Source organism: Nicotiana tabacum, chromosome 6 (assembly GCF_000715075.1).
Source record: "Nicotiana tabacum cultivar K326 chromosome 6, ASM71507v2, whole genome shotgun sequence".
NCBI lineage: Eukaryota > Viridiplantae > Streptophyta > Magnoliopsida > Solanales > Solanaceae > Nicotiana > Nicotiana tabacum.
In genome coordinates this window covers 56,199,853-56,227,585 of record NC_134085.1, presented here as the reverse complement: position 1 = coordinate 56,227,585, position 27,733 = coordinate 56,199,853, and the positions used below count along the sequence as shown (strand labels likewise).

General features: G+C 37.3%; 1 protein-coding gene across 11 annotated transcripts; it reads right to left on the bottom strand.

Moving 5' to 3' along the window:
• Positions 1-333: 333 nt before the first annotated feature.
• LOC107800638 (pre-mRNA-processing protein 40A) lies at positions 334-27,226 on the bottom strand. 11 transcript variants are annotated; one of them, XM_075254759.1, is made up of 30 exons: positions 27,091-27,226; positions 26,537-26,584; positions 26,170-26,229; positions 21,949-22,017; positions 21,532-21,855; positions 21,255-21,416; positions 21,106-21,182; positions 18,055-18,124; positions 10,554-10,606; positions 10,395-10,452; positions 9,915-10,270; positions 9,759-9,831; positions 9,467-9,565; positions 9,226-9,294; positions 9,075-9,152; positions 8,803-8,889; positions 8,618-8,652; positions 8,366-8,471; positions 7,290-7,370; positions 7,101-7,193; positions 6,937-6,990; positions 6,721-6,837; positions 6,503-6,601; positions 3,902-3,949; positions 3,731-3,823; positions 2,446-2,553; positions 2,305-2,357; positions 1,664-1,766; positions 819-1,106; positions 334-745 (listed from the first exon to the last, which is right to left on the bottom strand). In XM_075254759.1, exons 3-30 carry the CDS (start codon positions 26,200-26,202, stop codon positions 599-601), a joined length of 3,033 nt encoding a protein of 1,010 aa, XP_075110860.1. In that variant the 5' UTR covers positions 26,203-26,229; positions 26,537-26,584; positions 27,091-27,226; the 3' UTR covers positions 334-598. The 11 variants fall into 11 exon arrangements, with proteins under 11 accessions (XP_075110860.1, XP_075110864.1, XP_075110862.1 ...); XM_075254763.1 differs by having other exon boundaries at positions 21,255-21,413; XM_075254761.1 differs by having other exon boundaries at positions 21,532-21,852.
• Between the last annotated feature and the right edge of the window lie 507 nt (positions 27,227-27,733).

The following is a 27,733-nucleotide window of genomic DNA, read 5'->3' as shown; positions in this document are numbered from 1 at the left end:
AATAAGACATCTCTGAAGTGAAGGACCTGAAGAACAACTCCTCTGGCCTTCAATATGGAAATTACCTACGTCTAAGCTAGAATGGAAGAAACTGCAAGTGCACCTACCATACCAGAATTGCACCCCCCAAGTCAGATGCACTCGTCTTGCTCAGCCATTATATGTCACGCCTGAACTTTCAACTAAGAAAAGCATAAAAGAAAAACATAGGGCATTAAAATTGAAGTTAACGAGGTCCGAGCTTTCTAAAAATTCATTTGTTTGTCAATGTCCATGGCATATAACTAACTTCTGTTGCTTCACTGCATATAAGTTTTTGGACTGGTCAAAGGATAAAAGAAGTTGATGCATGAATCAGCACCTTCCAAATTATATTCCTGAGCTAAATAATGCCACCAGAACATCTGCTTGTAAAATATCTAAACCAAAACAAGAATTGACTTTGCTGCAACTACAATCAATTGCCAAATAACATTATCATCAAGTCCTTTTTCCTTTTTCTTTTTTGGGAAGGTGGGGGAGGGGACAATATATCATTGCTACTTTATATTTACACAACAAAATGAACATATAAAAGGTCATTTTGAGAGCAAAAAAGCTACCGAACTTCTCCATCCTCACCAAATTCCCCATCTTTATGATCCTCATTGTCACCATCCCTAAGAGAACCACTCCGATGATCTCGCTTTTGTTTCTTATGCTGGCCCTCAGAATTAACTTCAGAACTCCACACGTGCTGGTCGACCTATTACATCAAAGCTCTATGCATTAGAAAGTTTCTCCCTAATCTTCAGATATTTTCAAAGATGATATCAGACCTGTTTTGACTTCTTATGATCATTATCATGTCTGTAAGAATTTCTTGAATGATCTTTCTCATTTTCATTGTCATCAAAGGAACTCATATGCCGCTTGCGGTGTTTCTTATCTCTGTCACTTCCTAACCTTTTGATCTCCTCGAAACTGTATGTATCAGCCTTCTCGCTGTCTGTGCCATCTTTCTTGGTTCTTTCCCTCTCTTTTCTGCTTTTATCCCCTCTGTCTTTATCCCTTCTATGCTTTTCCTTCTTCTTTTCTCTATCTTTCCTTTCCTTCTCTTTTCTTGCCTGCAGAGCCATAATTCAACGCTAGTCAGCTTACCTTGGATGCTTTGACTACATCTATGACCAAGATGTATATACTGATTTGTTAATAGGCCTAATTTTTGGGTTTATGTCGTATACATAGAGTATGAGAATCCTTTGCTATTACACGCAATATCTTACAAATAAAATATTAGGCGTTTATAAAGAAGTAATTTTTTATTTGTTTCAGTTCAATAACTTAAATTAACCGAATATATCCTTTTTATGTCGCAATATACATTTATTTGTTGTATCTCAGCACCCGTATCCGCACTCGGAATACCCCCAAATCCAAATATTTATGTAATGCAGAATCTGACCTCTAGATCCCCACCCGTACCGGATACCCACATATGAGTCCAAGACACATAGGTTTAAAGAGAACTCCTTAGAATCTTATGGTTCAATAAGGGTGAATCTAAAATTTTCAGAAAGAAAATAGAAGACAATCCATATCAACCAATATCACATCCATACCACATCTATAACCCAAAATACGAAAGCGAGAGGAGAATAAGGGTTTGTAGTAAGTCAAGTACCTTATCCTCTTGCCGCTTCCGCTCCTTCTCTTTTGCCTTTTCTTTTAGTTCACTAATGAATTTGTCAAATATTTCCAGAAGAAAGCTCTCTTCGCCCATTATTCTGTAAAATAATAACAGCAAAAATAATCCATTCAATGTTACGACATAATGAGAATGTGAGAGTATGAGTAAAGAAGACTATTAAATATCAAAAGCATTTTGTTACAGCAAAAGAGGATAGACAAGTTAAAAGTAGAGATCATAATAATTACTTCATTGGGATCTAGAAACAATCCACAAATATCAGAAATGAAAAAACTAGTAACTGCTAGGTATTAAACTCTCGGTGTTGAAACAACTAATAATTGATATCAACCCATTTCCTTTGAGCGACAAGTAATTAAAAGTGATTTCGTGAAATGGTAATTCACGCTATACTATAAAAGACATAGCCAACTTAAACGTTGAGGAACATAAGCAACATATTATTCATCATATTGACTATTCTAAGTTATTTTTTAGAAGTATGTGAATTAATGGGATTAGAATATTGGAGTTAGTTTTTGAAAATAATATCAATTATCAGAGTTTCCAAAGATATGATCCTTGCAGTAATGATTACTAATTCCAGATCAATAAAAGCCAAAGTAGCTCCGTGCCTATCTCCGAAGATGGATTTGCAATCCTCCCATTTTGATGATGCAGTAATTTCCTGCAATCAGAGCAAAATAGATATACTGTTTTAAGGAAAACGTCATGGGATCGTTGCAATGTGAGAGATTATAAACTGTTTACTATACCTTTGATGTATGCAGAAGTTCATAGAATTCATCTGCTAGACGTTTACGTCTTTTAGCTTCTTTTTCTTCTCTCTCCCTGGCCCTTTCCAGTAACTCTTCAAAGACAAACTGTTTGGATGAAACAAGCAACTTCAATACTCAATGACTCGGCATGTCCAAAAGCATAGAGCAGAAAGTTTTGAAAGGAAGCATGGCAGAAGATGCAACATAGTCCGTGTATGACTTCTTATTCCTCCATTTGGAAAGGCAAGGGGGATAAGTTCTTTAAAAGTACTATTATCATCTTTTTGGAGTAATCCCTCATATAATATGGCTATTTTTTAACAAAGTACCTTACAAAGGTTTTGAAATGTTAAAAGTTTACCGTAAGCATACAAGAAGCCAACCAACTGTCTAAGCATAAGTCCTCGATAAGATACCTTGCAATTCCCGAGTACATAGATTATAGGTTTAAACCATGAACATAAAGAATTTCCAACACCCAAATGATATTTGAAGAATGAGAATATCCCCATTACAAAAATACAAAATAATTTTGATATCATCCAGTTATGTTGTTTCACCAAATTTGTAGAGTAAAACTCTAACCCTCTATAGCTATTACTTAATGTACATCTAACCATAAAAAACAGAAACAAGGCAAACTGCTTTGCATTAAGCAACTTGAGATATGTGCTGTAGGTGTAATATTAAGCACCGCTGTCCAGGAAAGAAATAAAGTAACTATGGGAATGGTCGCACGACAATAGAAGCAAAAACCTTCCAGCATTAGCGGATGACATTAAAACTAGCAATTCCAATGACCCACTCTTCTGCAGCTCTTTTCAGGAAATAGCCTTCAGTAAAAGCAGAAACTAACACCAAATGTTGGATCAACGTGGTCCTCGCCTTTTTGCTAGAAGGTTTCAGGTTTACTTGTTAACCGACGCACAAGTCTTCTTTTAACTCCATTATCAAAAGATGCAAAATTTTATACGGTATAAGTTGTGGGCTTGTGGCTGATACTAATGAAAAATGACACTAAGCCCAGCTGACTGACGACCTAGGAGTTGCCAATTTAGCTTTCATAAAGTGACCAGCTTCCAATGAAACATAACATGGAAGTACCCCTTACGCCTTACCACTCAGTCCAATCAACTTACTCAGCACCTCACCAAACACAAAAAGGAGACAAATATATACAGATTTATATAGTGAAAGAGCGCTCTTTAGTTTCACTTAAAACTCAATTCTAACAAAAGTTCGATGTGGAACAGAATATACAGTGTCTTAGCCATAATTAGACCTTTAAGTTGGTATCTGATATTGGTGGAGAGCTAATATCCTTTGAAATTGCAACCTTAAAATCTTCAAGCGTCCAGGTTGATGTCAGTCCTATCTGAAAACAGAGGCTCAGCAAAAATATTAGGTACTAGCCAAAGCACCGCAGTGGTTAAATATGAAGGGTAATGGTTACCTCAGCCATCCTAATTGCATCTCTAATGCGTGACTTGTCATCAAGATACTGCAGCAAGATAACCAAAATAGGATATTATATGGAGCCTTGTCCATGCATTTGAGTTACCATTAAGTCTATAAATAACAAGCAGGATGATGGCATGAAATTTTTGTCATGAATACATCATTTCTCCATTTGTTAGGACATCTGAAATACCACAACGCAGTTGACTTGATTGCATTGATCAGGTTGAATTTGAAGGCAAAATCAAGCACCACAGTTTGGATAAAAGCAAAAATTATTGAACCGTATCTCTGTTAACAAGAATCAGTTCTGTACGTTAACAGTAATACAAACTTTAAGCATAGAAGTCGGCATCTTTATCTCAAAAGAAAAAAAAGGATGTCAACATCTGACTATATTTCGAAGGCGCATCTAAGAAATTATGACAAAATTCAATCATTGAAGGAGAGTGGGAACATGATCATTATTATGCTGAGGATACCAGCATGGACCTCTTTCATCAAGCAAAGAGATAAATACGGATAAATCTGATCATTAACTTGAATTCTTTTAGGAAGGGGCAGAAAATAAAAGAATATATCTTTTAGTTAGTAGAAGTGTCTAGCCAAAGGCCAAAAGAGGCTTGAGTTTAGGAACTTGGTTTCTAAGTGAAATTTCTCTAGTGGGAAGTAGTTATTGGTTACCTCCAAATCCCAAGGAAATATGGCCTCCATACAAATGAGTGAATGCAAAGTAAAAAGCAATAATCATGTGAGACATAAAATTCATCTAGCAGGTTAACCTTTTTTTTTCCCCTATTGCGTCTTATAGAATAGGAAATGAAACATCTAATCATTTCCGAGAGAATAACTCTAGTCCAAATTCTCCTTCCATTTCTTTACCAATGGTTTTCTTTTTCTTTGATAAGGAGTTTAAGATTGGTAACTGCCTCTCATGAATTCATAATGCTTTGACCCTAGATGTTACCAATATAACGCATTCTTCATCTCTTTAGAAGTGTAAATGTTATACAATTTGGCTATATGATAGCTTAATAATTCCATAACCTTTGGATTACAATTGATGTTTGACAGTTAACATCGCCTTATAGAAAGCAAGTCTTCTCACATGTATACTCCTTTCTTATCCACACCCAGCCGTTGTCTTTTGATATATCAAATTTTTTTTTTAAACTTGTATCTAATAAGCATTTTGGGAAGTATGTAAGATCCTAAACCCTTTTTCCTGCAAAGATTCTTCTGTGTTGGGAATTGCATAAAAAGAACTTCCCAAAATTTCTAGGGACTTGAGGACTTCAAAAACTGCTATTGAAATCAACTTTTCAAGGTTCTTCAGATAATCCAAAATACAGCAATTATCCTCCCAATGAACAAATGACAGACTTTGACAAGCATGCTAGCCGAACATATCTTCTTTAAGTAAGGCCTCCTTTTGTTAAAGAAATTTTCTTTTTTGATGAGGTAAGATTTTATTAGAAAAAACAGTATCAAGCTGATACTGTTTCTTTGTAAGATTCCTTTTGTTAAAGCAATTATTCTAACCCATTCACAATGACATTTCTTTTTGACACGCATGCTAGTCAAACATATTTTCAGTAACTAAGGCCCATTTACAATGATATTTCAAAAGCAAAATTTCTCCCAACAGACACTATGCACCTACAGGTGCGCTTGCGTAACAAGATAACGTTTCCATACAATAGGGTGGAGGAGAGAGTTGTTGAAACATTGTACAAGAACTTGCAGTTCTTCCAGTATGCAACTACTTGTAATGCTAAGCTAGAGTGCCATCCAAAGATGTGCTAAGGTGCATCATTCAGGTGATCATATCATCAGAAATGACAACTAAATATCAATGGATCACTCTAAGTACTAGTAACCTTCTACTAAATATTAATGCATCACCCAAAATACACGTAACGCTGTAGTTTATGTTTTCTTTAAGAAAGCCTTCCCTCTAGTTTATGCTTCTCAAGAAAAGAGCAAAGTTTATATCATGAAGCTTGCACTAGTAGAATCTGTCGGAGATTCTGTCTCTGATAGAAGAGCAAACAGAGAAGATCGTGGAGGCATGTCAGGCTTCAACTGGTAATTGACTAAAATGCTTCAGATTGAAAATTTTCTAACGGCTGATTTAATAAATCCCGTTACAAACTGTAGTTGACAGATATATCACCAATTTAGTCCTTGCTTGCTTTAAAAAATCAATTTGGTTGTTTGGCACCATGATCTCTGCAGAACACTCAGTTTGTAAATTCAATCTGTGTTTGTCTAGTGGAAAGAATATGAAAACCTTATAAAAAGAAAATCTGTGTGCACACCTTTTCACATAGCAATTGTGCCACAAAAGTATAGTCCTTTTTCTCTAACCTCTAAATTCCATATCCTACAATATTATTTCCATCAGTACCTCCTTTTCCTCTTTGATATTAGGCCGAACTAAGCATGATTTGGTAATACTAATCAACAATAAAAAACAAAATGCTATCATCCACAGAAATTCACATGAAACATATCTCCCACGCCATAAGAAACTTCACCAATACATTTGTGAGCCAATGTACTACTTAGAGAGATATTAGCAACCTATGTTCACCTGTTTCTCCAGCTCATCAAAAACATCTTGAAATAAGTCTTTTGCTTTTGGCCCTGAGGTATTTGATGAGACAGCCAGATATGCAGGTAAATCTTTGACCTGAAAGCACAAAAAATAAAGAAGGAAATTCTTGGTTATGAAATTCAAAAAGAACACAAAACAAAAAGGAAATTAATGAATATAATCACTCTCAGGGAAAGTAAGAAAGAATTAATAACCTTAATGCAATAATCACGCCAGTTAGTTTTTGCATTAAGTATTCCCGCAGCAACATGCTCTTCCATCAGTTTTCGGAACTCATCACGATTTTTACGTTCTGCTTTCCTCATTTCATCCTATTTGAATCCGTGGTATATGTTCAGTAAGAAAGAGATAAAACGAAGTCTCAAAAGGTAAACTTAATGGAAAACCCCAGAGTCCAATTAACAATATACCATCCGCAGTTTCCTGTGCTCCTCCTCTTCCCTCTCTAAATCACGTATATATTCCTAATGTACAGAAAAAGAACAAGAAAAAAAAAGGTTGCAACATAACTTCAATCCTGGTGCTTAAAAAATGAGATGTTAAAAAAAAATTGTGTAAGAAAAATAAGAACTACCTGGAAAATCTCCAAACGGTCAATTTTCTCAAGGCAAGAGCATCTTTCATCATCTTCTAAGCGGTCCTGAACTTTCCGCCACTGGCTGCTGGCCTGAACAAAAGAAGTCAGCAACAAAAGAAAGCTCTACCTCCTGGAAATGGAAAAACATAATATAGGAACTGATGCTAATTCCACTAGGACAAATACCTTAATAAAGTCACAGGATTTTAAAAATTCTAAATACTCCACTCGGTTGCGCTTCTGCTCCTCCAATGCCCTTGCACGCTCCTAAAAATGGTTCAGTACAAAGTAATAAGATAAAATTTCTCTTTAAAGCAGACCACTTCTTCTATTTTTTGGGGCGAAAGGGAGCAGCAGAGGGAGGGAGAAAGAAGCGTTTCATGGTTTCGATTCAAGCAAAATTACACTCAATACAGGAAAGACGGAAGAGTGAAGATAAGAAAGTGTGTGCAAAATACCAATAAAGTCTGTTTAAATTGGAATCCATTGGTGAACAAATTTAAAATGCTGTCGCCCCTTGAGAACCCATTTAAAATTTATTCAATGAACACTAGATTTTAAGTTGAAACTTTAAAAACACTTATTTTTTCCCTCTTTATACCAAAAAAAAGGGTAACAAATTAAAAGACGTTTTGCAGAGGGAATGGAATGAATATTGTTAAGGTAATGAACCGAGAACCTAACTCAATTCTGAAAGCTAAGGTGGGGAGAATTGTCCAAGACCATATAAGGAAACTACAGTCCATACACCTAACTGATGAGGGATTCTAACACATTAATCACATGCCCAAGACTGGACAGAGCATCGAGTAACCTACGTGGGTAATATTGAATAGTCTAGCATCAGGATAGGTCTGCCTCTTAAACCATGTTTAAGATTGTCCAAGACCATATAAAGGAAACTACTACCCATAAGCCGAACCGATGTGGGATTCTAACACATAAATTGCACACCCAAGACTGGACACTTTTGGGGTGTTGAGTAACCTTGGTGGGCTAACATTGAATAGTCTAGCATCAGAATAAATCTGCCTCTAATACCATGTTTAAGAAAATGGACCTTGTGGCTTGTGCCTAACTCAACATGAAAGGCTAACTCAATTAGTGAGGCTTGTCCAAGATCATACAAGGAAATTACAGCCTGCAACTTAACCAATGCTGGATTCTAACAAATACAAGCAGAGAAGAATTGATCGACGCAAGGGCAATCCAAAACTTCTTGTAAGTGCCTTCCTTTACTAACTATGTGGAAGAAGATTCACCTTTTTCTCAAGTTCCTCCATATAATCTTCAAAAAGGTCCTCACGATCTTTTGCTCGTTCAACAGCTTTAAAACGTTCATCATGTTCAAATATGGAGATTGCCTTACTGAATAACCAATAGCAGATAGTTAGTGGATCAAACTGAACTTGCACAAATGATGGAGCAAATTCAAGGTACACAAAAAATACAAACAATGATCAAGAACAGAAAACCAGCAGCATACAACTTAGCATTACAAATGAAAGACAAACCTCCATCTTGTAGATGGTGCCAGCTCCTTGCACTCCTGTGGAAGATTGAAAAATAACAGCAATTGTTGTGAAAATTATCAAATCGTTTTTTAAATAAGTGAAATATACCAAGTGTCTTACACATTCAGATATATCAAATGGAAGAAACTCACAAAAGAAAATCATAAAAAGAACATTTCGCTTACTTCTAACATTATCCTGAAATCTTCCCGAGCTTTCTTCTGTTTAATACGTCTCTCTTCAGCTTCCAGTTTTTTCTTATGGCTTAGATACTGGAACAGAACACAGAACTTACATATTAAGCTATAGATCTTATCTTTTTTTAAGTACAGTATGCTGAAACATTGAAGCAGCAATTGACCCATTCCAGATATTTGTTATGTAACCAAAACATCAACTGGAAAGGGAAAATTTTCCATCAACTGCATCATCATCAAATGCCTACTAGGAGAGATACCTCATTAAAAGCTTGCTTCCGCTCACCAAGAGATTTTAGAGCACCATATCTCCGGTCATTGATTATTGCTCTCATTGCCTGACAAATACAATTCATATCAAATGATCTTCCTCAATTATTCGGCATGCACAAAACAAAGCAAGTAACAAACCTGATCCCACGTCCAGTCAGACCCAATATTTGCAGACTCCAGAAGAATTTTGAATGCACTCTTTGCCTCCTGAATTTAGCAGCCAAGAGTTGAAGACAATATGCAAAAGGATATCATAACATGCAACGTAAGCAATAACTCAAGGCAATAAAGCTCAGATACTTAAACAGGAGAATAGGAGTAAGAGAAATTTTCAGAACATACAACCAAGGGAGAAAAACGGAAGAACAATTAAATTTACCGCTTTGCTCTCATAAACTAATGGTCCCGGCTCAACTGTTTTCTCTTCTGATGGAGTAGCACTTCCTGTTTCAGATACCGTAGCATCTTTCTTAACTTCCTGCATTTAAGGCGCAACATCAAGCACAAAGTACAAAAGAGAAAAACTCATCGGAGCATAATCTTCACCTGTTAGCAATTGACAAACAACTGCAGTACATTGTTGGATCAACATCCAGCTAATAAAAGCTTTCTTAGGGTTTTAACCACTAGTACTTACCTAATCACATAATTATTTCAAAAAGGCAAAGTACCTCCGTATTTTCCAGAGAAACTCCATCTTCATACACTACTGAGTCCTGAGCTGAAGGAAACTCAGAACTAGTCCTGCAAAAATTGAAGTCCAAATATGATAGCAACACAAGCCAGAGGCAAATTCAATCTGAAAGATATGAATCTTTCTAGCATACACTGGTGTTGCAACAGAATTTTCCAAGGTTACTGCTGTTCCATTTTTCTCTGAAGTAGCAACAGCTGGCGAGGCAGGTTCCAAAGAATTCTGCATTTCGACTGCACCAATCGTCAGGGAAGAAATATTACCAGATAAACTTGATGATTCTGAAGCCACAATAGTTGGTAAGTTAGAAACTGGTGCCACAGCAATTGGGCTTGACATAGCTCCTTGTGCTGAGACTGGTGAACCATTTGCACTGAGGGGTGATGTTTTCACACCAGAAATGGATCCAAAATCAGAAGCGTGTGAAATACTGTCCCTTTCTTTTCCCAATCCCTTGACTAAATCCACTTTCATACTCTGACGAGCCAACTGTAGATGCATAAATAATAGATTTTTGAGAAACAGATACAACAAAACAGAATATTTTCCTCTTTTTTTATCATGCAATTTAAAGCAATGAAAAATCCATATTGGATTTGAAATTTAATATCACCTTGACTTCATCAGGCATTTTCCATTTTGACTTTCTAGTAACCTTGTTGTAGTAATACCTGTAGAGAATAATCAAAGCAATCAGCATTATGCATAAATAAGACACAAAAGTAAAGACCAACTAGAACAAGGACAAGAAGAACCTATATAAGTTACACACTTTTTTCCCTGAGGACTTGTAAATTCTCTCCAGTCAGTTGATGCATCCGCCCTCTGTCCCCAATGAAAACAGAATGGAAGCAGGTCAAGTCAAAAAGCTGAACATACCGTATCTCAGGAATAGATATCAGTAACTTCCAGCTGTACAGTCTAGGATGGAACATGGAAGCATGCGTGCAGTGGGTCAAAATAACATATGCATCAAGAAAGACAGCCCTCAAACAAGCTATAATCAAAAACCAAAGAAAACATGCAAATTCAAATGTTGAATAAGAAAACACTGACATTAACACCAGTCGGATGTTATTGATATCCTCTGCCAAACTTCAAAAGAAAAAAAGGAAAAGGCCCAAATTGCCCTTGTCGTTTGTGAAATGGTCTACTTTTACCCTCCTTTAAAGTTGGGTCAATCATACCCTCGCCATTACAAAACTGGCACACATTTGCCCTTGTTTTCAATTCAGCTAACAGAATCATTAGAAAAGAAAATGATCATATTTACACATGTACTTTAGGAAATTGTTAATATTTATCCCAAGTTTAATGTTTGGGCTAATATAGGTCCAGACAGTTTACGTTTGCCCTCCACTTGAAAGTTGCCCTTGACCAAATTGGGTAGGGGAAGTAGGCAGTGGGCCATGGAGGGGGAGGTTGGTCAGGGCGGGGAGTTAGAGGGTGGGCGGAGGGTGCCATGGTGGGGGTAGGTCGGGGCGAGGTCGAGGTACAGTGTGGTAGGTCAAGGCTCCGGGGATAGGGGGTGGCAAGGGTGTGGATTGGGGGGGTAAGGGTGGGATGGGGAAAGTTGAAAGAGAGCCTTGGAAAATGTTTTCCCTCCTCTTGGTAGGGAAGTCATTCCATTTTCCTCCATTTGGAGAAAAATGATTTCAACAACAACAACCCAGTGGAATCCCACAAGTGGGGTAAGGAGAAAAATATTTTTTTAGAACATTTAAGCTAACCAAACATGGAAAAGTTGAAAAACATTTTTTCATTTATACCAAACACCCCAAGTATAAAAATTAGCAAAAACGTTTAGAATTATAATGAATTTTTCTATTTTTGAAGGCAAAGACAATCTTTGAAAGTATTTTTTTTTTACCCTTTTAAACCCACCAATTACATGGATCATCTTTTTCGGGCAATATATGTAAAAAAAAAACTTAGAACAACATTGTTTTGGCTACAATTTTTTTGTTTGGCTAAAGATAATGATATTCTAGTCTAAGTTATTTTTACATACTTGACCAAAAAAAATATTGCATCTAAAGAAGAAATAAAAAGAAATACGCAAACGAACTCCATTATTTTGGCTAAAAATAATGAAATTCTAATCAAACGTTTTACAAATTTGACCCCAAAAAAATAAATATATAGTTGAAACAAATAGCTATTGCATGAAAAAAAGAAATTATTCTTTCTCTAGAAAATACATGGTTTGAACTCCATTGCTTTGGCAAAAAAATAATTAAATTCCAACCAAAAGTTTTAGAAATTTGACCCAAAAAAATAATAAATAGTTAAAACAAATAGCTATTGCATGAGGAAAAAATACACAATCTTTTTCTTTCTCTAAAAAGTACACTCTTTGAACTCCATTGCTTTGGCTAAACCTTCTTTTTATTTAGCTCAACTAATGGAGTTTGATTTGGCCTGAAAAGAAAAAAGAGGAAATACACAGTTGGAACAAATAACCATTTTATCTAAAGAGGAAACAAACACAATTGGCATAAAATACGCCATGTATATTAAGAAGAAACAAGGAGAAATACAATAGGAACAAATAAATCATTGTATTTTATTATGTGGTTAGAGATAGCTATGTAAATGTTAGAGATAGCTATGTAATTGTCCCACATTGGAATAGGAGTAGTATCCCCTTTGTATAGAGTAGCTATAAATAGCACCTCTTGTATTGCATCACACACAATATCAATATATCATATTTTCTCCCGTGCCTTCTCACATGGTATCAGAGCTATCATGAGAGATTTATCGCTGTGCATAAATTCCAGCGATTCCGGGAAGTAAAATCAGTCACCGGAACCCTTTTTTTCCGGCGACTTTCAAAGTTGTTTTGCGTCTGCTTTGTCTCGGTTAGTGTTGTGCAAAATCCAACACTACCACAAGAGTAGTCACTGTCTGGCGACCAAACCCCAGTGAAAATCTCCGGCGGTAGTGTAGCGGTCGGAAGAAAATTTTCCGGCGAAGTTCTGACGTCGCGTGGGCCACCTTGCGGCCATTTTTTGGCGACGATTCTTCAGGACAGATTGTTCCTCTTGCAATTCCGAGCCTACCCATTCAGGTTACACCAAATTCCGACCACTTTTATATTTTTCCGGCGTTAACAGTGTTTTCCGGCGCAGAACAGTGTTCTATTTTCCTGGTGTAAACAGTGTTTTCTCAGCGATTTCTTCAGTTTTCCCAAAGGAGTTACTAATTTTCACTATTTCAAGTTAACCCTACTACTATTAATTGTAGCGACATGGGAACCGATACTTCGAATAGTCGGATGGTTTCTTTAGTGGATTATTTTGAGTTTCTTCAGTACAAAGCAGGTAAGCACACATCTTCTGAGATAGCTTCCGTTGTTCAAACAGGTAATAGCGTGACTTGTGTCTCTCAATCTTCATCCTCTGAGTCTTGGGTCATTGATTCAGGTGCATCGGATCATATTTCTGGTAACAAATCTCTTTTCACTACTATTTCGTATTCTCAATCTCTTCCAAGAGTCGCAATGGCCAATGGGTCTCAAACTATGGCAACTGCAATAGGTCAAGCAAGCCCAATTCCTTCTTTACCTTTAGATTCGGTTCTTTATGTCCCTAATAGTCCTTTTAATCTCATAGTTGTTAGTCGCCTAGCCAAATCACTTAAATGTGTCGTTTTATTTCTTAATGACCATGTTTTTGTACTGGAACACAGTACAAGGCGGATCATTGGTACCGGGCGTGAATCAAATGGACTTTATTACCTTATCCTTGCTAAATCACATGGACTCACATCTTGTCTTCCTTCAACAACTTGTCATGTTACTGATTCACCAGATTTATTACATAAATGGTTGGGACATCCTAGTTTGTCAAAACTTCAGAAAATGGTACCTGGTTTATCTCACTTGTCAGCTCTAGAGTGTGAGTCTTGTCAGCTCGGTAAGCATACTCGCTCTCATTTTCCTCGACGTATTGATAATCGAGCAGAGTCACCTTTTACTTTAGTCCATTCAGATGTTTGGGATCCTAGTCGGGTCAGTTCTACCTTAGGATTGCTACTTTGTTAGTTTCATTGATGACTATTCTAGGTGCACCTGGATATTTTTGATAAAAAATCGATCTGAGTTGTTTTCTATTTTCCAGACCTTTCACGCTGAAATTCAAAATCAATTTGGGGTTTCTATTCGCACATTTCGTAGTGATAATGCCCGAGAGTATTTATCTTTCTCATTTCAGCAGTTTATGAAATCTAATGGGATTATTCATCAAACATCTTGTCTGTACACATCTCAACAAAATGAGGTAGCTGAAAGAAAGAATAGACATCTTATTGAAACTGCTCGTACCCTACCCATACAATCTCATGCTCCGTTGCATTTTTTGGGGGATGCAGTTCTTACATCTTGCTATCTTATTAATCGTATGCCATCTTCAGCTATCCAGAACCAAGTTCCATTCTCTGTTATGTTTCCCCACTTACCTTTGTTCTCTCTTCCACCCCGTGTCTTTGGAAGCACTTGTTTTGTCCATAACCTTACTCCAGGAACAGATAAGTTAGCTCCCCGTGCTCTTAAGTGCGTATTTCTTGGTTTCCCGAGAACGCAAAAGGGGTATCGATGCTATTCTCTGACCTCCAGCGGTACCTTATGTCCGTTGATGTTACCTTCTTTGAAACCCAATCATACTTCACAGGTCCAGGTAATCACTTAGATATTTCTGAGATACTACCAATCTCTTCTTTTGGAGATTCAGTCACTATCTCTCATCCATCTTCCTCCACATCTCCAGCTCCACCACTTATAGCTCCCGTTCCACCATCTATAGCTCCAGTTTCATCACCTATAGGTCCAATTCCTCCACATAATCTAGTTCAACCTTCTACAGCTGCCCAGGTGATTCACGTCCTGCATCAGATTCTGCACCTACTGCGGACTTGTCTCCTCTTAGTCAACCAATTGCACTCCGCAAAGGTGTACGGTCCACACTTAATCCTAATCCCCACTATGTTGGTCTAAGTTATCATCGTCTGTCGTCACCTCATTATGTTTTTATATCTTCTTTGTCCACTGTTTCTATTCCTAAGTCTACAAGTGAGGCACTATCTCATCCTGGATGGCGACAGGCTATGATTGACGAGATGTCTGCTTTACATGCGAGTGGCACTTGGGAGCTTGTTCCTCTTCCTGCAGGTAAGTCTACTGTTGGTTGTCATTGGGTTTATGCCGTCAAAGTCGGCCAAGATGGCCAGGTTGATCGGCTTAAGGCTCGTCTTGTTGCAAAAGGATATACTCAGATTTTTGGGCTTGATTATAGTGATAGTTTCTCTCCCGTGGCTAAAGTAGCATATGTTCGTCTTTTTTTGTCCATGGTTGATGTACGTCATTGGCCTATTTATCAGTTAGACATTAAGAATGCTTTTCTCCACGGTGATCTTGACGAGGAAGTTTATATGGAGCAACCCAGGGGAGTTTAGTAGTTGTGTATGCAGATTGCGCAAGTCACTATATGGTTTGAAACGGTCCCATCGAACCTGGTTTGGTAAGTTCAACACAATTATTCAGGAGTTCGGCATGACTCGTAGTGAGGCTGATCACTCTGTGTTTTATAAGCATTCTGCTCCGAATCTGTGTATTTATATGGTGGTTTATGTTGATGATATTGTTATTACCGGCAACGATCAGGATGGTATTACTAATCTGAAGCAACATCTCTTTCAGCACTTCCAAACTAAGGATCTGGGCAGACTGAACTATTTTCTAGGTATTGAGGTCGTTCAGTCTAGCTCAGGTATTGTTATTTCACAGCGGAAGTATGCCTTAGACATTCTTGAGGAGACTGGAATGATGGGTTGCAGACTTATTGACTCTCCTATGGATCAGAATGCTAAGCTTCTGCCTGGACAGGGGGAGCCTCTTAAAGACCCTACGAGATATAGGAGGTTGGTTGGAAAATTGAATTACCTCACAGTGACTAGACCTGACATTTCTTTTCCAGTGAGTGTTGTAAGTCAGTTTATGGATTTTCCCTGTGATAGTCACTGGGATGCAGTTGTTCGTATTCTTCGGTATATAAAGTTAGCTCCAGGCAAAGGATTACTATTCGAGGATCGAGGCCACGAGCAGATTGTTGGGTACACAGATGCTGATTGGGCAGGATCACCTTCTGATAGACGATCTACATCTGGATATTGTGTTCTAGTAGGAGGTAATTTGGTCTCGTGGAAGAGCAAGAAACAAAATGTAGTTGCTCGATCTAGCGCCGAAGCGGAATATCGGGTCATGGCTATGGCAACGTGTGAGTTAGTTTGGGTCAAGCAGTTGCTCAAGGAGTTAAAATTCGGAGAAATCAGCAGGATGGATATAGTGTGTGATAACCAAGCTGCTCTTCATATTGCGTCAAATCTGGTGTTCCATGAGAGGACTAAACACATTGAGATCGATTGTCACTTTGTCAGAGAAAAAATACTTTCAGGAGATATTGTTACAAAGTTTGTAAAGTTGAATGATCAACTAGCAAATATTTTCACTAAGTATCTTACTGGTTCTCGTATTAGTTACATGTGTAACAAGCTCGGTACATATGATGTGAATGCACCGGCTTGAGGGGGAGTGTTAGATATGTATATAATGTAGTCTTGTCCCACATTGGAATAGGAGTAGTATGTCCTTGTATAGTGTAGCTATAAATAAGGACCTCTTGTATTGTATTGAAGACACAATATCAATATATCATATTTTCTCCCGTGCCTTCTCACAGGAAAATACCCCACTTGAAAGCTAATTTCTTTTTCTTCCCATCCATGGCCTATAAGAGAGTGTATTTATGGTTTTAGCCACATCAGCATCCTGGAGGGTCGAGGCTATCAAATGCGAAGTTCAGGGAGTAATTAGAACCAAAATTAACAAAATGTACTAAGTTCAAGGGGGTCTAGATATATTCTGCAAATAATTAACTATTTGTATATATTCTTGATTGGCGTCTTTCTTTGCTAAAGCTCATACTTCACCGCGCTTTGTCCTTACAACTCCAACAAATTTTGACACTTTTCCATAGTTTCTCTTTGACAATAGAAGGAAATAACGAGATTTCCTCACATTTAAACAATCCCATCAGAGTGACTAGAGGAAGGAAGTCAAGCTCTTAAAAGAAAACCTAATCTAAGCACACCTACTGATATTAAGATACAAAGAACTAAAAGCACATGCGCCAGAATGCGAGCTAGCTAATGAAACTTGGCAGGTTATTTTTCATATATCGGTAACTTCTATATTTATTGTTTGATCTTCTAGTTTATAAGCTGCACATCACAACAACAGTTAATTGCTCAAGTTTTAGGAACAAAGAATGAAGGTAACTCCGAGGATATATCATATGTTCCCTCCAAAAAGAAGAAAGTCAGGACACCTATGGTTTCTCATTGTATGACACATATTTAGGCAAATAGATCCAAAGAAAATGTGCATTGTGTAGCCTCATCTTAAAGTACTAGTCAAAGAAACTTGTTGCTTCGTATATCCATTTATTTTTCAACTAAGTCCTAGAACACTTGAATTAATTTCCAAAAGTTTATAAAGTTTATTTGTGGTTTGGGACCATCCTCAACAGATTAATTTTTGGGGTCTTGGCAAAATCCTAAATTATCAATCTTCTACTTTTTTACTTCTTCCATGTTTTGTGCATATTTATTTCAATAGGATACAATTTTACGCTTTGAATAGCAACATTACTGCTTTGTAAGTGTTCAGACTTCCTTATACCTCCAGCTCTCAGTCCCTTAATATTTGTCCCTCACCTTAAACAATCAAAGTCCAAAAATCTCCCAACTAGCCAAACTACTCTTCTGTAAACCAGAATGAGAAGAGAGAACCTCAGTCTTACATCAAGTTTCCACTCTCCATCTAGCTATAGAGTGACAATGACATTACATTAATCAAGACAAAAAAATTGCTGGTAAAAAAATGGCCCAAAATAATCATGTAATGCATATGCTTAACACACATCTTTTAGAACGATAGTGGAAAATACAAAATCTTTTATATCTATACTGGAAACAAAAGGCAAATGAATATCCAAATGAAGACTACATAGTATAGCAAGATCAGAGAGATCTGCTCTCTCTCTCTCTCCGAACATTATGCAGAAATCACAGATGTTCAGGAAAGAAAGAGTGTTGAAGCTTCATACTTCAAGAATAGGATAAAACTTTTTTTAAGTACAAGAAATTGGATAAAACTAAACCGTCACTACTTGCATAAAGCAAAAGACTAAAAGCTGGCTGACAAGTGACCTCACCTCCATTTCTGTCATCAGCTCTAGAGGTTTCTCCCAGCTAGAGATTCTTGTCCTTCGATTATAATAATATCTACAAATCAATTGCAGAATTGTAAGAAAGTTATTAATTGGTTGAAGTGATAAACCCATAGGAAATATAATAACAATAGCAATCATGATTGGCAAGTGATCATTAAAAGATGCTGAATTAGCAATACCTACTAGCATGAATCCACATGTAAAAGATGTATGATGGTAAATTGGGGTCAAAATAACTTCATTGATTGAGGTGGATCAAGTTATGCTAATCAATAGTCAGATAGAACTTGGTTGCGGTGAATGGCAGTCCATGCGGTGTCTTTGGCAGTCCGAGGGGACTCAGACTGCAGGGCACATTGACTTTGATACTACTGGAACAAAAATGATGGACAAAGCAGTTGTAGGTGGATACTTGAGGGACTTCTTGACAGTAATGGGAGCCAATTTACCCACTATTTGTTCGCAGACAACACATTAGTGTTTGTGATGCAGACATTAACCCAATATGGTATGAGATAGTACCAAGATTTGAAGATAAAACCTCACAAAGTATGAGATCATGTAAGTGGGCGGTGCAGTGGACCATATCGATTTGGAGCTCTACCCACTATACATCTTGGTGTGCCTTGCGTGCGTCTAACAAGGACCAAACAATGTGAAAAGTGATGATTGAAAGAGTTGAAAAGAGATTAGCAGGATGGCAGAGGAACTATTTGTCAAAAGGGAGGAAGGGAGTACAGAGTGCTTTGTCGACTATTCCGACATGCTTCATGTCACCGCTACAAGCACTGGTTAGTATTCATATAAATTAGAGAGACTCCAAAGGAACTGCTTATGGGAGTAAGGAAAGGGGGCTCCGAAGCTTCACTTAGTCAAATGGGAGAGAGTAACAACACTAAAGAGATGGGGAGGCCTCACGGATAGATCTTCATGTTTTCAGCAAGGCTCTACATAGATATTTGAGATCGAGGAACAAGCTCTATGAAGGGGGTAATAGCGGAAAAACATGAAAGGTGGATGGGGCCGAGGACTTAAAACACATTTTCCTTTTGGGAGCAGCCTGTGGAGGAATATTATGAAGGGATGGGACGAGTTCAACGGATATGTCCTATTTAGGGTTGGGGATGGAACTAGGGGCAATTTTTGGCAGCACATGTGGTGTGGTTGATTCACACATTTCCAAACATCTACGGAAAGAAATGACAGAACAACGCGTAAGAAGGATGCATGAGGAGGAATTCAATGGGACTTGAAGTATAGGAGGAGTGTCTTCAAGATTGGGAGATAGATGAACTTGAAAGCCTATTTGAAATGTTCTACAAGGTAAATGCATTGCTTGTCAAACAGGACTAATGGAGATGGGCTTGGGATCAACAGGAGGCTCTCAGTTAAATCGTATTACCATAAGCTTTTGGTTAGAGAAGAACTAGCATCCCTGTATCTATCAATTTGGCTGGGACACCAGAAAGGTATGTTTTTTGTCTTGGTTGACAGTAAGAGGAGTGATCTCAACAGCGAAACTAGAACGAGGATTACATATGTCAGTTGGTTTTTTATGTATAACACTTCGTGTAAAGATATAGATCATCGCCGTTTGCATTATATGTGGCATATCAGTTATGAAGGGAGATTTTGAAATGGTTCGGCTACAATGGAGGATGTCAGGCACAGTGAAGGAGGCAATATTAAGTTGTGCTTTCAGAAGAAGGGAGAGAAGACAAAGGTGTGGGATGTTGCTCCACTAGCTCTTATGTCCTTCCTTTAAAGGGAGAGAAATATGAGAGTTGTTGAAGGGATAGAAAGTGATTGTGTACATTGATGAATATTACCTCTAATTTCTTTTTGGTGCACCAATTAGAATCCAGTTTGCAAGGAGATTGTGTATCCTTTATAGAGAATCATCTTTTTTGTGGATTTTCTACTTTATGGTTATACAGCTTGTTTTCCAAACTAATTCCTATCATAATAAAGTTATTTTACCTTTAAAAAAACATAGTAAAGAGTGCATATAGAAGCATTCAGGCGTAAGATATTGTTTTGATGCATTTCACCAAACTCTTCTACTTATTTCTCAAAGTTACACTGTAGCAAGGGCATGGAATAAGATGCTAAACATGAGAGATATCAGTTGAGTATGCAAGGAAACATGAAGAACCATTTTCCAGATTCACGACAGAATTACAAGAAGAAATAGAGACATTGCTTGGGAAGTGACATTTCCAGCAATGATGTGGACAATTTGGCGAGAAATTGAAGAGTCTTAAAGAGGAAAGGAAGTGCTAACTGTCAACTTTCCTGGTGAGCAGACATCTGAGATATGCAGCACATTTAACATTTTGACAGATGGAGCGTAGCAAGACGATCTAGAAAGAGGGATAAAAGCTCTAAGTTCACATCATCAGCTTCTATTTGATGGGATGGATAATTCTCCCAGGCACTGATACAGCCCTCCCTTTTTTTGGATGCCCAGAGTGAATTCCTCTAGGAACAACTGAACTATTAACCAAAGGTCTAATGACTCTCAAATACACGTGTTCTAGGGAATTGAACGTCATATTCTTATGAGTAACCTAGGTGAATATAATCCAAAAGCAAGGATTCCGATAAGTCAAATTCGGCATGCTCTTCTTTTAGTGTCTAGAGCACTCAAACTATAAATGATTGGATCTGGATGAAAAGCTAATACTTTTCCACACCTTTTCCTGTATAGCAATGTTTTATATCAGTACATTCACTGAAATCTTAAACGTTTGCTTATCAAAAATTGGAGTATCATAGAATTGAAAATTTGACTCTCTTAGTGACTACACCCATTAACCTTAACATGTTACCAAGTATTAAAACCAAGTCAAAAAGGGAAATCACATACTTCTTTCCATTTCCAGAAGTATGTTCAATCCAATCTGACGGAGTAGCCTCAACAGAAATTGCAGTATCATAGAATTGAATTTGACTCTCTTAGCCATTACGCACACCCATTAACCTTAACATATTACCAAGAATTAAAAACAAGAAAAGAAGGTAATCACATACTTCTTCCCATTTCGAGAAGTATGCTCAATCCAATCTGACAGAGCAGTCTCAACAGAGTCAACCCCATAAACAGCTTCCTGAAACCCAAAATATATTAAAAACATTGAAACAGATAGAAACATAAACAATTAAACACATTGAATTCTCACTGGAACAGCCAAGTGGGCTGCTAGTTCCCCAGTCTTCTGCATATTTGTCACAGAGTTCACATTATGATTACTTGTTGACATCCAGGGTTGTCCCCCTGACGGAAAACTATGATCATGTATCTGCATCTGATAATGGGAGCTGGAAGAATCTGCATTTACCTGCTGTTTCCCACAAGATGAAGATGGCAACAGAAATGATGAATTTCAACAATATGATGAAAGAAAACATTGAAAACTAATAAAACAATAACCGCAAGAGCTCTTCTCAAGGTCTTACATTATATGAAGAAGATAATGGCAAAGTTGGGCCACCTGCACCAGGCATGTGGTTATTTGACATTGGAAGATTTGGCTGAAATGGTGCTTGAACAGGAGTGACAGGCCTATTTCGCTGAAAATCATGGGGAGTAGGTGGTCCTTGAGGCATGCTATGTCCTCCTACTACAGGTCTACCAGCAACCTGTTGCATTGATTGAGGAAATTGGATTTGTGAAGGTTGAGGAGGCATTGCAACATTTGTATGTCCAAGTGGCTGAAACTGTTGAGATGGCCCGGAAACATATGGTTGTGCCTGCTGGGGTGGAAGCATAGGCTGGAACTGCTAAACGTGGGAAACATAATTATCATAGCAATTCTATAGTCAAACACCATTTATCCCTCCACCCCAGCCCCCAAAATACGTAAAAAACTTTACCTGCAGCGACATGGATGGAATAGCACCCTGATGAGGACCTTGAGGACCAGCCAAAGGCGGTATAGGAGGCTTCTCAACCAACATTCATGCAAGAGAGAACAGATGAAATCAGCAATATAACTACTTTTCAATCACATTTAGTTGAAATTCCAATCATTGCACCAATGTTGAGAGTATCCATGCACAACTGCCTAAATTAATTCGAAGGACGAGACCTGAATCTGGGAGACAAAACGGATAGTAGCATGAAAACTTTATTCTTGTTTTGATAAATCAGAATAAAATGGTGTAAAATTGTGTACAAAATAACTGGTGTGGCTCAACCCCAGTCATCATCTAATCAATACAAAGCTTGAAATGAGAATAACGACAGATAGCAAACATATGGCCTATCATAGAGCTTGACCAGAATGGACAAAATTATAAGCATCTTTACCTAAAGGCTTGGGTTCAACTGCTTCTGATGGCCAAAGTGTCTTTTCTTTTCGGGTTACAAGAAACACATCTTTTAATGCAAAAATTTTGTCAAACTAGGAAAAAACTAGAATATATTAGTGAGACTTCAGCTAAGCTAGTTAAGATGCAACTCACTGGTAGTTTATTGAGTTGGAGTTGTTATTCTACAAGGGTATGATTACTTTTTAATAACCATCTGACATAGTCTCATTCCAACCCATCCACTATCCATTGATACACCTATCCAAGCCAACTAGTTCTTTCTACTTTTGAGCCACAATGTCCAAATCAGCCGTTAAGGGCTCTGCTTGTCTTTCCCAGGTAATTGCAGAGTACTGAATCTTTTAACTTATGACAAACCTTCCAAGAAAATTAACACTGAGAATTGGCCAGAAAATGAACTTTCTAAGAATACATGAAATCGTCCACCTCACTCTCATCTAAACTTAGAAGAAAAGGAATCTACACTAAAACGGGATGGACGGAAAGCACCGTCAGACAGAAGAAAAATGAAAGCAAACTGATGTCCAAGTGATGCAAAAAGTAGAACTACTTTACAAACAGAATGCATTGCACCTTCTACTTGACAGTTGGATATGGGAGAAGGGGAGGGATAGACGGTTCTCAGTCAAATTATTCTATCACAAACTCCTAGTAAGGAATGAAGTAGACTTCCCCCCATTTTTTGGATTGGATGCCAAGGGCGCCCAAAAAACGTCGCTTCTTTGTGTGGTTGGCTGCTAAGGGAGCAATATTGACTGCCGAGAATTTGAGAAGGAGAATCATACATGTTAGCTGGTGCTATATGTGTAATTGTTCAGGAGAAGATGTGGACCACTTACTACTTACATTGTCAAGTAGTTACGCGCCTATGGTGGGAGGTCCTAAACTGCTTAAGAGTACAATGGGTCACGCCAAGAACAGTAAAGGAGGCAATGTACATCTGAGCTTTCAGAAGAAGGAGGAGAAGACCCAAGGCATGGGATGTAGTTCCAGTAGGTGTTTATGTGGGTAGTTTGGAGGGAAAGGAATAGGAAAGTGTTTGAAGGGGTCGACGATGATTTTGTACATGTAAGGAGCAGCCTCCTGTCTCTAGTTCCTTTTTGGTACACCCATAAGGTCCTTGTTTGTATAGATGATTAGCTGACTTTTGTAGAGAAACATATTTAGGTCTAAGTTGCTCTACTTTTGGGTATACTACTTGTATATGGGGATTTCCCTTACATAAATTAAAATTAATTACCTTACTAAAAAATAGGGCCACTAGCATTTTTAGTCCATGTGTTATTGCATTATTACTTTTTAGTCCTTGGATATGCGAAGAAGCACATTTGACCTTCAATTAAGCAATGTGTGTGTGTCCTTATACTAACAAACATCAAACAAAATTATGGGCTGTTAAACATTAAGGACAACAAATTCAGGCATCTAATTTTCCCTTGTTTTGTACTCCATAAATTATTTCTTGTATTCTATTCTGGTGGGTTAGTCATCAGACGTGGCAATAAGTTGAAAAGCAACATTGAACACTCAAGACTACACTTTGCATTTGTTATTGTCATGTTCTGTTTCTATCTCGTTTAAGCATGCAAAGGTCATCTGAGCTTACATTTAATCAAATCTTACATAGTTTCAGAACAAAAATTCATGGGAGCAACCGGAGAAGTGGAGAACCCCCACCGTCAAGCAGCAGCCGCAGGCAGAGGCTTCCAAGGATAACGAGCAGCATCTGGCGACGAAAAAGCCTGTTATATCAATGAGAAGAACCCAGAAACTTGCCGAGTTTATTATTCATTCTCCTTACCCTCAGGAAAACCTCCATTTTTTTCGCTACTTTCACATTCACTAGTATTTCATATGGTGTTACTCTTTCAGTTTTGCTCAGCTCGTCATTTTCATTTGCCAATTTTGGTGAATTAAGATTTTGTAGATTGCAATTTCAGTGTTCTTAAGATTAAGATGGAAATATTGCAGATAATCAAGGAGTCTCTGTTGGCTCTGAATGGAAAAGGAAGTTCAAGTCCCGTATGCAATTGTTAAGTACATGGAAGACAAACACTACTATTGAATTTCAGGAAAGTTCTTAGTCTTCAGTTGAAGAATTCTACAAGAAAGGGAGAGGAAAGGTTTCTTTGTAATGGCAGATAATCTAATTAAAACACATAAATAGGGTTTTTTTTCTTGTCTTAAGTTTTTGCATTGAAAGTAACACGGAATACCGAATTGCCCTTTGTAGAGTTAACAGTCCATTATTTGTTTGGCTTCCATTAGTTTAAGGACTAAAAACATACACATTGCTTAATGAAGGTTAAATGTGCTTCGACGCATATCAGAAGGACTAAACTAGGAAAAATGCAACAACACAGGGACTAAAAATGCTATTTGCCCAACAAATATCTATTTTTAACAGGGAAAACTAGTAACTTAAGGAGAAACATCCAAGGATTGGAATAGGAACTCCTCCTCCTCCTCCTCCTCCTCCTCCTTTTGGCAATCCATTTTAGAAAGAACATGCATCACCCATACTCTTATAAGGATAAATATTAAGAAATATTTTGACTATCAAACTGGAAGAGTAAAGCAACAAGCCAAAGCAAACAACAGGGAAAATAATGAAGTAATTTCCAATCAGAAAGCCTCTAGGAGTTCCATTCCAGAACTTGGTCCCTAAATGTATGAAATCAGAGGTATCCTCTAAAGGCAGCCCCATCAAGAAGAAAGCAGAAAGAAAACAGATCAACCTACTAGTCCTTAATGGAAGCTATCCTCAACTTCTCTATGCTCGTAGAGACACTAACAGCAGCACAGATGTCTCAACTATTAACTGTAATAGATTCAAAATATGACTGAAGAATGATAGGGACAGATCTCTGCAATCAATATTATCCAGGAGAAGAATGTTGTCAGTAAAAGACGAAAACCGAAAGCAAACGTGATAATAGAATCTCAACCAATTCTTTTACCTACTGCACATCAGTTTTCAGATCATTCTTACTCTAAATATCCACCACCAAAGTAAACAGAGCAGACTGACAAACCACGTCACCTCTTTGTTAATAAGGGTTAGTTTCATAGCAACAAAATTCAAGTTAATAGTAAACACATGTAAGACACAAACAAATTCTCCAGGAGCAATACTCAGGAAGACTTTAGAAGAACGTACTTCCATTTATGTATAGTGCCTCACGTGGGTGACCGAGGTTCAATCCCCAGCAACGGAGTACCTTTCTTTCCTTATCAGAAAAAAATGTATATTGTCTAGACATATGTAAGTCAAGGCAGAAGACTCTACTGATAGAGAAGGCGTAAGATTCTTACAAAATTAGTAAAGAGGATTAGGCCTAGGATAGTTGCTCTCATAACAGATTTCAAACAAAACTATTGAAAGACTACATTTTTGTTATTAAGACAAAATCTCTCTCACTCTCTCTCCCACACACACACACATGTATGAATGATACAGATTGCATATTCATTATACCTTGGCACACCTCCATTCAGCAACTACTATGCCTTCCGAGAAGCATTTTCTGATAAAGTAACATTCATTGATGTAGTGGAGGAAAATTCCGGTATATAAGTGGTATACAAAAAGTGGTAGAACCTTATTCTCTACATACACAGATTTTGACACCAACGTATTCAATGTACCAGAGATACCAAAGTATTTGATGTATAAATACCAGAGAATGCATAAGAATTTTATATTAAACCGAAATTTTCTAACTTTAGGAAAAGGGAAAAAGATTCTTCTGGAAGGGATACCTGCATGGCAGTGAAGTGAGAATTATTAGCCATGGCAGGATGGCCAAATCAGAAGCAACCCTGGTAAACATCAGTGGTTTCACATCAGAATATTTATGCAATATGTCGAAGCATATGTAAAAACATGCCAAAAGATAAAATTTCATGTTATACAACCATCAACCTAAACAATGGATAACATGATAGAAAACACAGTGCAGAAGTACATAGCATGCCATGCCATATTTTACCAAAAGAATCTCAAGACAAAATATAGCGGCATTAAATCAAATATGAAAAATATAGCATTAGATGCCCTCCATGACAAACCCCGTACTGGTGCATTTCAAAAGGATTTCATTATATGCTCCAAACAAACAAAGGTTACCTCTTGCTTAATAAAACCAGTATATTCAGTCTGGAAAGAAATGAAGTTCTGCAAGAAATGAAGTTCCAGGAACAAAAAGATTAAAAAACATTAAAAAAAAATATATATAACATAAAGCACATTAAGCTAAGTGGAAGAAGACCTACATACAGAAGAAAAAAAAAAGAACAAAAAAAAAAAGCTCCTTTTTTACTACATTGACACACACATGCATGCAGATAGTAATACAAACAAGTCAGAGTTCAACAATTAAACTTTTCCAAGACTTCAAAATTAGGTCTATAAAGTACTAGAAATTTATTAGGGAAACTCATTATTGGTGCAATCCAAATTGTAATTAAAATCGACCCAAAAAAGTTGTTTACCAAATTAATAGCTCAAAATTATTAAAGAATATTCCACTTCTTAATCAAACAAACCCTAAACCCTAAGAGAAGGCAAAAGGAAACCCAGCGTTCTGTTATTAATTTCAATCAAATAATCCAAGCATGAGGAGTCCATTTTGCATTTCAATAGAGAGGATACTAGCAATTTAACATAAAGTTAACACATACGATGTCTTGTCTTCTGGTATTTCGCGAAAAATATGAAGCTTGGATTGGAGTTGGGGAAAAAAATGCCGCAGTAACTATTCAAGGAGCCGTTTAGAGGGATCTATTCCAGTTTTGAGAATAAAAGAAATGGTGTACGATTTTATACAAAAACGGATCACGTGATGTTAAAACACCATATTCATATTTACCCAAAAAAAAAAATGTTATAAATATATTATATTATGTATGTTCATTTAGTACTCTGTTGTAAATAAGCTTCCTGAAGAAGCTTATCCATATGAGACTCCACCGTAAATATGTTTATCTATTTAGTACTCTATTGGAAATAAGCTTCCTGAAGAAGCTTATCACTTAGTTACCCGGTTATGGATAAACATTACCCTAGGTAGAAGATTATCCATATCTGGTATAGTAGCAGCTTGCAGTAGCAGCTTACACAGCAGCTTGCATAGCAGCTTAATCAGCAGCTTGTAGTAGCAACTTACACAGCAGCTTGTAGTAGCAGCTTACACAGCAGCTTGTAGTAGCAGCTTACACAGCAGCTTCCTTTCTTCTATAAATAGAAGAGATTTCAGTTCATTATGTACATCAGTTTGAATTCGAATAATATATCAGTTTCTCTCTATACTTGTCTTTACTTTAT